The 12337-nt window shown below is 39.7% G+C and overlaps 1 protein-coding gene across 5 annotated transcripts in view; it reads right to left on the reverse strand.

The window, feature by feature from the left end:
* Positions 1–4467: 4467 nt before the first annotated feature.
* Positions 4468–12337, reverse strand: part of uros (uroporphyrinogen III synthase) — a 49926-nt gene continuing 42056 nt past the window's right edge. For all 5 annotated transcript variants that reach the window (XM_072557581.1, XM_072557579.1, XM_072557582.1 and 2 more), the window contains exons 9-10: positions 8129–8227; positions 4468–5692 (exon numbers count right to left, since the gene is read on the reverse strand). In XM_072557581.1, the coding sequence (XP_072413682.1) occupies positions 5573–5692; positions 8129–8227 (219 nt within the window). In that variant the 3' untranslated portion in view covers positions 4468–5572. The remainder of the gene's footprint in view (positions 5693–8128; positions 8228–12337) is intronic.

Below are 12337 nucleotides of genomic sequence, written 5' to 3' on the forward strand. Positions count from 1 at the left end.
AGTAATCGCCAATGGGCAGGATAATAGGATAAGCACCTTCTTCATTACCTTGAACCACAGGCTCTTGACAATACTTTCCATGTATAAATGATTGAGGGTCTCCAAAATGCATCTGATGGAGGAAATCTGCAAACATCAGCAGCAACATCTCAAACAATATCGACAAGTTTTGTGACACTGCTATACTCTCTCTAATGTTTCATTTGAGTTCATTCAAACTTTTGTCTAAGCCCACCAGGAAGGCTGTGGGAACAATAGGGATGACAATTTCGGCAAATAGAGGTCAAAGCTTCCTGGCACATGGATGATAGCAGATACTTTGTCCCCAAAGATTTGGTTTGGAATTATTTGGGGATATGCCAAAAATCGAAAGGAAAATCTAGTAATGGTGGATCTGTCAGAAGGATACCTATCAAAGTAATTTGTTAAACTGTTACTTGCTAAACTGACCTGCATGCCTGGAATCCTGTATTTTTGCACACAGCACACAGAGCAGTTGTGATGGGAAGACACTATTGCCCATCTCCCCTGGAATGTGCCTTTGCAAAGCTGATGGAAAGAGCTAGAATACATTTTTGTCAAATATGACAGCTTTTGTTTGTACAGGTTTTCCATCTGACAGCCAGTCTGTTTGACGAGTTCCTGGCTTACTGAGTAGAAAATCCCGCAAATAACTGAGAAGAATCATATTCTGGATTAGTGGTGCTGGAAGAGCACAGCAGTTCAGGCAGCATCCAAGTAGCTTCGAAATCGACGTTTCGGGCAAAAGCCCTTCATCAGGAATAAAGAATCATAGATTAGTAGTGATAAAAAAGGAAATGCTGGAGAAAAAAACAGGTTTGGCAGCATCTGATTAGATTAGATTACTTACAGTGTGGAAACAGGCCCTTCGGCCCAACAAGTCCACACCGACCTTCCGAAGAGCAACCCACCCAGACCCATTCCCCTACATTTACCCCTTCACCTAACACTACGGGCAATTTAGAATGGCCAATTCACTAACCTGCACTTTTTTGGACTGTGGGAGGAAACCCACAGAGACACGGGGAGAATGTGCAAACTCCACACAGACAGTTGCCTGAGGTGGGAATTGAAGCCGGGTCTCTGGGGATGTGAGGCAGCAGTGCTAACCATTGTGCCGCCCACTTTTTTTTAAAGCTGCTGTAGGCAGAAAAACAGAGTTAACATTTAGAGTCCAAAAATGACTCTTCTTTGGAACTGAACAAGGCAGCAAAAGTGCTAGTAGTTGATGCTGTTGAAAAACTAGGGAGGAGGAATAAGAACAGATGGTAAAAGTACCCAAAGCAAAAGGCAAGGGAGATGCTGATGGTAACAGAAGACAAGGGCACCCAGAGATATTATTTTTCCAGCCTCCTTCAGCTACAAAGAGAATTATATTGAACTTAAAAGATTAAGTTTGTTTGTTTTTCTGCAGATGCTGAGTTTTTCCAGCACTTTCAACATTTATTTCAGATGTCCAGTATCCACAGTACTTTGCTTCTAATGAGGAAAGTGTAGGTCATGGTCACATGGAAGGCTGGGGGTTCTGGATATGGTTTTTGAGGGAGGTTGGTTCTAGTTATGATCACGGTAAAAAACCCCAGCAGTTTCAGTCATTGTCACAGAGGTTTGGTGAACATGGACCTGGAAACAGGTGAGTACGCATGCTCCTCCTCAGCCACAAACAGAACTTATAAGTTTTCAACACAATATATGGATGGTGTTCTTGGATACAGCCTTCTCAAAGCCTTATGTTCAGGATTTCTATGATGCTGGAAACTTGGTCAAAAGAAATTAGAAGAAAAAAGGAGGCACACAATTCTCTTATCAGACTTAGCTGCTCTGGCCTTCCACTCGAGGGCAGACTTTTGGCCGTGGCCAGCCCCAAATCTACTAAATATGCAAGTAGGGGGGGTTTAAGACTGATTGGTGGAACATTTGAAATTTTTCAAATTTTAACCACTTGCCAAACCTCATATTAGCTGTTCTTTGGGGTTATATTGCCTTCAGTCTGTTAAAATCCTCCCTTCTAATTTACTAGATTTGTAAAATTACAATATTCATCAGTTATCAAATGCTACAAAACCAGTGATGGAGAAAAACTGCAACTTTTAGGGCAAACAATAACTCCCACAAGGATGTTTTTATTCTCCAACAACCAAAATGTATTTTTTTTTCCATTTGACTCTGATCATGTCCCAATTTTATGGTCAACGGTGAAACAGTGATGTACACCACATATCTGGAAGACAGCTGCCTACAAATATCTAGGGAGTTTTGTGGTGTAGTGTTCCTCTTCCTCAGTGGCATTTTAAGTCTAGTGTCACGTTAAAGTGGTGTCATAGCTTGCTGCAGCAGTGATATCAGCAAGCACATTATGCAGAAAAACACACTGAAGTATGCGCACACATTAAAAAGGAAATTAAAGCACAACGCCTTTAACTTATATTTTCAGATAACAACAAATTTATGGACTAATTAAAACAGAAGCTAAAATGAAGATAAACCAAGCTTATCGAACTTTAAGTGTAACATTTTTTTATAATGAAGAAATATGACATACTAGAAATATAAATTTCTCTTTCAAAGCCTGTCAGGATGTTTAGCAGTAAATATGAAAATACTACCCTTAAAATTCCAGCTGCATTGCAATCACCAAAGTGTAACCTTCTGAGGATGGGTCACTGGACCTGAAATGTTAATTTTGATTTCTCTGCACAGATGCTGCCAGATCTGCTGAGCTTTTCCAGTAATTTCTGTTTTTGTTTCTGATTTACAGCATGCACAGTTCTTTTGTTTCTATTCTGTCATCTTTTCAGGATTCTTATAATAAGGCTAACAGGTAAGATTTGAAATTTTGTGTCGGAGAAATTTGCCCAATAGGTTAGAGATCACAAAACACAGCTGGAAGTGAAATTGTCAAACAGTTTATTGCAAGCAATATGGCTGGAAGAGAAATTGACTAGGCTGACACAGAACTGACAGTCTGCACAGGGAGATCAGATTTCTCCTCACAGACCAGTTTTATAGTAATGCTGCACAATGACACTGATTAAGAAATGGGAAACTATAATATTTTTGGAAATGGAGTAATTTAGTTGCAAGGATGCTAATTGGAAAACAGTTTATCGGATGAATGTCCTGTTCCTTCACACAATGCAACATTCTGACAGTACCATGGTTCCATTCATCTTCACAGGTAGGTGTTAATGTCTCTTCTGAAGAGGTGAGGTACTTCCATTGTCCTGTTCCTGGAGCATGTCCTTACTGGTGCCTGTTTGTTCTGCTCTTTGTGTGGCTTGGGTCTTGCTGGGTTGTGAAACTGCCCTTGGGGCTTTGAGATATCTGTGGTTTTCTGTTATGTCTATGGGAGCTTAAAGTGTATTGCCTTGTCTGCGTGCTGTATGACTCAGCTTGTGAACTGCTCAGGAATTCTGGGTGTTCTGGTACAGTTTGGCCAATTTTGCTTTTGTGGGCCTATCGTGGGTTAGCAAATCTTTTCCCACATTTTGTTAATTTGTAAAATTTCTCACTGATTACAGTTGGGAGATACTGCCAAAATGAGCCCATTGAAGTGACACGGAATCTTCTGTTTTCCTGAATTATTCTGTACTTTAATGGGCAGCACAGTGGCTTAGTGGTTAGCACTGCTGCCTCACAGCATCAGGGTCCCAGGTCCAACTCCAGCCTCAGGCGACTGTTTGTGTGGAATTTGCACATTCTCCCTGTGTCTGCTCGGGTTTCCTCCCACAATCCAAAGATGTGCAGGTCAGGTGAATTGGCCATGCTAAATTGCCCATAGTGTTCGGTGTATTAGTCAGAGGGAAATGGGACTGGGTGAGTTACTCTTGGGAGGGTCGGTGTGGATTTGTTGGGCCAAAGCGCCTGGTTCCACACTGTAGGTAATCTAATCTTAAAAGGAGTAGTCAGTTTCACTGGAGGAACAAAAGTAAAAACTCTCGGTTCTCCCCAGTGCACTATCGGGACCATTGTTAAGCATTCAGGATGCACTTCATGCTTCTCTTTTCTGATGAACATTGACAAACTAGATATTGGTTCTGTAAGTTATAAATCTGGTTCATTGAACAAAAGCAAATGAATATTTCACTTGAATACAGAGTTTCCAATTTCTAACCAATATATTCAAGTCATGGATTGTTTTAAAAGCCTTTGTTCTCTCAACTATTGACATGCAGAAATTCATCAGTTCAGTGCAGCCCCTAGCCTGAGTTCTTGTTATCCTTTTAAAGACCAAACAATATTAAACAATGTTAGGTATTGCTCTGGTTTGATAAAATAAATAACACATCGCAAACAATAAACTACAATATTAGATTCAAAAAAATCAAATTAGCTTTTAAAAATATACAAGATCCTGGTTGGACGCTAGACTTTGTCATTCACCAACTTACAGGACATTGCAGAAATAAATGGTAAATAAGACCACAATCTTATTTAGAGTTTAGATTCAGCTCAGAAAGTTTATTGAAATGTAATAACCCAAGTCATCTTTGCTCTGACTGCCATTCCAAAGACAAAACAGAGGCAAAATGTTTGGAAACAAAACATAATTTTTATCAGTTATATTTATGTACAAAAAAAATTGTCACCAAATTGAATACAACTGAGCAAATCTCGTACAGACGGCAGGTGATGGTATGGTGGTAATGTTACTGGACTAGTAATTCAAAACCACAGGCAAAAGCTTTGTGGATATGTGTTTGAATCCTAAAATGGCAGCTGGTGAAAACGGAACTCAACAGCAATCCAGAATAAAAAGTTAGCCTAATGACAACTATGTAACCACAGTCGATTGTCATTAAAAAAAAATTCTGGTTCACTAAAGTCCTTTAGGGAAGGAAGTCTGTCATTTCATTCTTCCCTGGTCTGGCCTACAAATGACTCCAGACCCATAACAAATATAGTTGACCCTTACTGCCCTCTGAGCAATAAATGCTGGCTTAGTCAGCAATATCCAAATCCCATTAGTGAATAAATTCTGCCCTGAGTCTCAAATCATAGACCTTATAGGCTGAAAGAATATGCATAATTTAAATATGTTATCATCAACCTGAATAATAAACATTTTAATGGGATGGTGCAGACATACTTGCCAAAGTCCAATCCTCATTACTCCAAAATTATTATTCTTATCATAAAAATGATTGTAAAGATTAGAATCCAATACTTTGTTGTTTACATTACAGCACTGCTAGACTTTCACATTAATTTGAAAAAAAAATCAAGATTTCTCAAAACCTTTGGGAAAGATATATAAAAAATGATTGTGTACCGTAAATGAGATACTACCTTATAAAGAGATTTCTTACATCTTTTTCTCAGTCTGATTAAGGAACATGCAATTTCCTGGGATTCACAAATATATTTTAGAAAATCATGTTACAGAAATAGACTAATTAAAGAGAAATTTCCTGATTTAAAGTAATTTTACAATGATAGGAAACAAGGCTACAATTTAAACAGAATCTAAAGAACACATGTTAACTGAGCAAACATTTTAACCATTAAAGAAAAAGAAACAATGTTTTGCTGTTATGTATTTGTCACTTTTTTATAGCACTTTTCTTATACTAGCTGCTAGATCTTGAGCTGTAGGTTTTTTTGAAGTACAACTCACAGTCAGTCCCTCTGTTGCCATGGCATCAGCTGTTGTTGGTCCTATTGCTGCAAACTGTAAACACAATCAAACAAAATGTCATAAAATCCTTCACTCCGTTTAGATGCTAGATTAGGAGAAAGCACCGGCTAAGGCAGAACTCAAATGCAGAGAAACAAGCAGTGATAATTATAGAGAAGCATAAACAACCTGAACAGAGGCTTCCAGCCAATTATCTTATATGGCTTCTTGCAAAGGGGAATTAGTTGACAAAGCACTTTAGGCAGTTATAGAGTCATAGAAATGTACAACACAGAAACAGACCCTTCAGCCCAAACTGTCCATGCAACCAGATATCCCAACCCAACCTATTCCCACCTGCCAGCACCCGGCCCTTTTCCCTCCAAATCCTTCCTATCCATATACCCATCCAAATGCCTTTTAAATGTTGCAATTGTACCAGCCTCCACCACTTCCTCTGGCAGCTCATTCCATATACGTACTACCCTCTGTGTGAAAAAATGACCCCTTAGGTCTCTTTTATATCCTTCTCCTCTCACCCTAAATCTATGTCCTCTAGTTCTGGACTCCCCCACCCCACCTATCCATGCCCCTCGTGATTTTGTAAACCTCTATAAGGTTACCCCTCAGCCTCCAACACTCCAGGGAAAATAGCCCCAGCCTGTTCAGCCTCTCCCTATAGCTCAAGTCCTCCAACCCTGGCAACATCCTTGTAAACATTTTCTGAACCCTTTCAAGTTTCACAACATCTTTCCAATAGGAAGGAGACCACAATTGCACATAATATTCCAACAGTGACCTAACCAATGTCCTGTATAGCCGCAACATGACCTCCCAACTCCTGTACTCAATACTCTGACCAATAAAGGAAAGCATACCAAATGCCGCCTTCACTAGCCTGCCACCTTCACTTCACTGCGACTCCATTGTCAAGGAGCTCTGAACTTGCACTCCAAGGTCTCTTTGTTTAGCAACACTCTCTAGGATCCTATCATTAAGTGTATAAGTTCTGTTAAGATTTGCTTTCCCAAAATGCAGTACCTCGCATTTATCTGAATTAAACTCCATCTGCCACTTTTCAGCCCACTGGCCCATCTGATCAAGATCCTGTTGTAATCTGAGGTAACCTTCTTCGCTGTCCACTTCACCTCCAATTTTGGTGTCATCTGCAAACTTACTAGCTATATTTCTTACGGTCACATCAAAATCATTTATATAAATGACAAAAAGAAGTAGACCCAGCACTGATCCTTGTGGCATTCCACTGGTCATAAGCTTCCAGAGTTCTTTGAGAATATTCCAAATTTCCTCCACGGCATGTGACAAGCTATACATAATGCTGATTTTACACCTGTTCATTGCTACAAAAGAGACAGGGAAACTTGCAACAGAGAGCCACTGGCAACTCAACTGGTACCTATATGAGATTGCACTGGAAGGAGAAGGAAGTTAAAGCATCTTTGGACAAGTTATTTGATGGGCCAATATCTGTTAGAAATGGGTTAACATTTCCCTTCAAACAGTGTACACAGGAATGCCCTGTGAATTTTAATGTTGGTATTGTAAACATTTATTTCTTGAAGGTTAATTAGATTTGTGGGTTAGAATGAATATCTGGGTTGAGGCCAAGGGGATGTCAAAAGCTGAGGAGCAACTGCTCACTTTTTCAACACAAACTCTTGGCACAACTGCCATGGTAATGGAATTCTGCACATCAGTTAAGTATTTGGTATAAACAATGTTTAGGAAAACAGAAAATGCTGAAAAACTGAGCAGGTCTGGCAGCAGAGTTAATGCTTTGAGTCTAAGGATTCTTCTTTGTAGCTTTCAAAAAGAATATTTGGACTCAAAGCATTAACTTTAATTCCTTCTCCACAGGAGCTGCCAAACTTACTGAGTTAATCCAGTACTTACTTTCTCTATTTCAGATTTCCAGCATCTGTAATATTTTGCTTTTATTGGCATGTTTAGGAAATATGTCTACAAATAGTCTTGCAATTGGAAATGCAGCACCAAATCCCAGCATTAAATAGTTCAAAAAAAACAATGTGAGAATTACTAAGAAAAAAAAGTACAATTTCAACTGTCAACCATTTGTTAAGAATCAACCTTGTAAAAAGTCAGACCCAGAGATCACAGTAATAATGATTATGAATTAAAAACATGTGCCAAAAGAAAGAATAGCTAAAGAAGATTGCTGATTTTTTTTGTGTGGGATCAATCAGAATATATCTGGTTAAAATTAAACGCTCTTATATGGATTCACACTCCCTATGATACTGCTTCAATAAGCTAGAAAATATTGCCATCAATTAATTTATGTATTACAAAGGAGGAGCTTTGGCTTGCTTGTGGCATGCTCCACAATGCAGGAAACATCCTGTAAAGTCACAATTGTTGATTTGGTTCTATAGGGTCTTCTGTTGTTGCCTTTATTTTTGAGATAAAATCAATCAAGTACATGCCAAAAGATATTTCCAAGAATAGTACCTTAATTGTGTCAAAGAGGTCCCCTGCCAATTTTTTGATAGTATTCAGACAAAATTTAACACCGGAAGGACTGAAAAAGGTGATGACATCTGGGATTCCCTAGTGGGAGAAAGGAAAACAGATTAATGTACTTTTCTTACCAGTTCCAAACTATGAAATTCCATGAGAAAATACATCTCTTGACAGAATAGCATGCCATATTGCTATCAATCATCTTAATCAGGTAATAAATAGTCTTTGTTTTCACCATTATAGATACATTGGAATTTACAAGTAACATACATAAATTTATAATATGTTTGAATGGCATCCTGCTATTCACTAATTCAGTACATATGTTGTCCTATATGTTAGAAATAGGTTAACATTTCCCTTCAAACTGTGTACACAGGAATGCCCTGTGGACATAACTAAATATGTTAATGTTGGTATTGTAAACATTTATTTCTTGAAGGTTAATTAGATTTGTGGGTTAGAATGAATATGTTTAAGTGTTCATTAATTATATCTTTAGTGTTGGAGAGGAATTTTAAAGAGAAGGCTGAGGTCTATGTTCAGTAGCACAAATCGATCTTTACTCCGAGCTCCTTTACCACATCTGTGGGAGAGGCCAGAGACCACTCTGAGTCTGGTTTTCAGGTGGAGCTTAGTTGCTCTTTTAATTAAAACTCCGATTGAAGGAGAGGTCAGTGACACTCTATTTTGTATATGCCACATTAGAATGGTTACATGCAACATCGATACAAGTGCCTGCCATTCTTATCTGACCTATACATACAATCCTGTGAATATACAATCAATGATGGGCAACTCTGTGGTCCACCCTAGGTCCTCCCATTCATCTTGTGGGGTTTGCCAGACCCCCCCAAACAGACCGTCTGTCCTTGAACTCTTACGACCAACACCTATTGTTATGTCTATTCCTTGACATTTGCCAGCCACATCATATACTCGCTTATTACCAACGACTTTTCAAATTCGGTCATGCAATGCATATCCTTTGCTGATCTAAGTACAGAATATTAGGAAGGATGTTAATTTCTACCAGTTGTTATAATATTTGTAATAACAGATCTAACAAAACTTTACTTACAAAGTTATACATAGTTCAATACTATGATCATATCTATATGGACTTCAGTAAGGTGTTCGACAAGGTTCCCCATGGGAGACTGGTTAGCAAGATTAGATCTCACAGAATACAAGTAGAACTAGCCATTTGGATACAGAACTGGTTCAAAGGTAGAAGACAGAGGTTGGTGGTGAAGGGTTGTTTTTCAGACTGGAAGTCTGGCCAGTGGAGTGCTGGGTCCTCTACTTTTTGTCATTTACATAAATGATTTAATGCGAGCAGTTAGTTTGCTGGTGACACCAAAATTGGAGGTGTAGTGGACAGCGAAGAAGGTTACCTCAGATTAATGGGCAAATGGGCTGAGAAGTGGTAGATGGAGTTTAATTCAGATAAATGCGAGGTGCTTTATTTTGGGAAAGCAAATCTTAGCAGGACTTATACATTTAATGGTAAGGTTACTGAACAAAGAGGCCTTGGAGTGCAGGTTCACAGCTCCTTGAAAGTGGAGTGGTAGGTAGATAGGATAGTGAAGGCGGCGTTTGGTATGCTCACCTTTATTGGTCAGAGTATTGAGTACAGGAGTTGGGAGGTCATGTTGGTGGTTGTATAGGACATTGGTTAGGCCACTGTTGGAATACTGTGTGCAATTCTGGTCTCCTTCCTATCGGAAAGATGTTGTGAAACTTGAAAGGGTTCAGAAAAGATTGACAAGGATGTTGCCAGAGTTGGAGGATTTGAGCTATAGGGAGAGGCTGAACAGGCTGGGGCTGTTTTCCCTGGAGCGTTGGAGGCTGAGAGTTGACCTTATAGAGGTTTACAAAATTATGAGGGGCATGGAAAAGATAAATAGACAAAGTCTTTTCCCTGGGGTCATGGAGTACAGAACTAGAGGGCGTAGGTTTAGGGTGAGAGGGGAAAGATGTAAAAGACACCTAAGTAGCAACGTTTTCACACAGAGGGTGGTATGTGTATGGAATGAGCTACCAGAGGAAGTGGTGGAGGCTGGTACAATTGCAACATTTAAAAGGCATTTGGATGAGTATATGAATAGGATGGGTTTGGAGGGATATGGTCTGGATGCTGGTCGGTAGGACTAGATTGGGTTGGGGTATCTGGTTCCTTGGATGGGTTGGACCAAATTTTTCAAATCTTCTTGCTGATGGAGAAAAATGGTTTTTTTAAAGGTATGCCTGCATCCAAAGCTAACCACATCAGAAATTTAATTCCCCAATATCTAATAAATTTAAACTACTGGTGTTGTACGAATGTGTCTACTCTAATACGTAATTATAATTATTTAAAAAGCCTCATCTCAGGTAGGTCAAGCTTTCCCTTTCTATTTCATACAAAAATTGGAAATCTCAAATCTGATGGTTTTCATCTGAGCTACCTTATCAGAGTCTTGCTGTCTGCAGTCTAGTCCCATCTTACTAAAATGCAGAGGCATTTTGTTGTTTGTCTGTGCAGTCCATGATTTGAGCTATATGAAATGCTGCATCAGCTAAACTTTCCTTCAATTGTCTGTCACTTAAAAAGAAAACCCCTAATAGCCATTTTGTCATGTTCAGCCGTAGGCAACTAGAACTAACATTAAAGAGACAGTATTGCTTTTACGTACCTGCCTTTTAAAAAAAAAATTACGCATGGGTTGTGGATGTCATTTGCTTGCTGGCATTTATTACACACCCCTAGGTACCTTTGAGAAGATGGTGCTGAGTGGCCTTCTTGAATGCTGCAGTCCACATGCTGTAGGTAGGCTCGCAATGCAATTAAACAAGGCTTTGACTCAGCAATACTGCAGCAAAAGTGATATGCTTCCAAGTCAGGATGGTGAGTGGCTCGGAGGGGCACTTGCAGACGTAGTGTTCCAATGTAGCTGCTGTCCTTGTCCTTCAATACAGAAGTAGTCATGGGTTTGGAAGGTGCTGTCTAAGGATCTTTGGTGAAATTTTGCAGTGCATTCTGTAGATAGTACATGCAGTTGCTACTGAGCGTCAGTGGAGAAGGCAGTGGATGCTCCTGGCTGTGGCACCAATCAAGTAGGCTGCTTTCTCCTGCATGTCAAGCTTCTTGCGTGTTGTTGGAGCTGCAACCATCCACCTTAGCAAGTGAGAAGCAGTCCATCACACTCCTGACTTGCACCTTATACATACTGGACAGGCTTTGGTGAGTTAGGATGTGAAGTTAAAAAGTTAATTTGATCTGATGACCTGCAAGAAACGGAATGCCCTGGGGGCGGGGTGGTGTGTCTTTGTCTTATAGGTGGAATGTGGGAGATTTACATTCCCATCCCTTGCCATTCAGGGATGATTTACATTGTCATCATTACCTATTCAAAGTCAATAACAACATTACAGTTGGAATTCTGACTACTCCTTGTAGTTAAAAAAAAACAATTCACACCAGATCTGGCTATTAAGGGATGGCTTGCATTACATTGTTTCTGGAGGTGAGGTGGTCACTGCATTGTGTCTTGAGTGGCATGTGAGGGTGTGGCTGGGGGCTGTGTTGTGGGCATTATTAACAATGATGTAAAGATTTTGTATAAAAGAGGGAGTGTTGCCTTTGTTCAGAGACAGCTTTTGCCATGACCCTGTAAGCCCTGCGAGGTATGTGTTAAAGGTTCCTCCAGAAAGTTTGTACTGTATTCTGCTGAATAAAGTTTGGTTATTGTTCACAGATGTTGGTGTGTTGCAGTTGCATCAAGTGTGCAAGAATCTCAGGAAAAAAAGAACTTAACATTTGGTGCCAGCCGTGGAATTCCAACATACTCAGAGCTTCCAGATGGACTGAATAAATGATCATCTGAATGTTGGTTGCGTGAGATGGATGGGTTCATAAGGTAAGATTTACCTTGATTTTTCTCCTCAAATTACCACTCAGTCAACCCCTTGTCTCCTAGCACTCTGTTGTCATGGAATTTCTGAGGTAATATGTACTTGCATGCTCATGAGTTCGCTTTTAGAATCATAAGTTACTGAGTTTAACTGAAGTTCAAATCCCCTGGGTTTAAAAGGAGGGAAAATGATATTAAAGAGTTAACTTGCCCTGCTGACCCACAGGAAGTTGGATGTCCTGAAGCTAGGGTGGAGTGCAGTCAAGATTAGAGTGGTGCTGGAAAAGCACAGCAGGTCAGG

The sequence above is a fragment of the Chiloscyllium punctatum genome, chromosome 38 (genome assembly GCF_047496795.1).
Source record: "Chiloscyllium punctatum isolate Juve2018m chromosome 38, sChiPun1.3, whole genome shotgun sequence".
Lineage (NCBI taxonomy): Eukaryota > Metazoa > Chordata > Chondrichthyes > Orectolobiformes > Hemiscylliidae > Chiloscyllium > Chiloscyllium punctatum.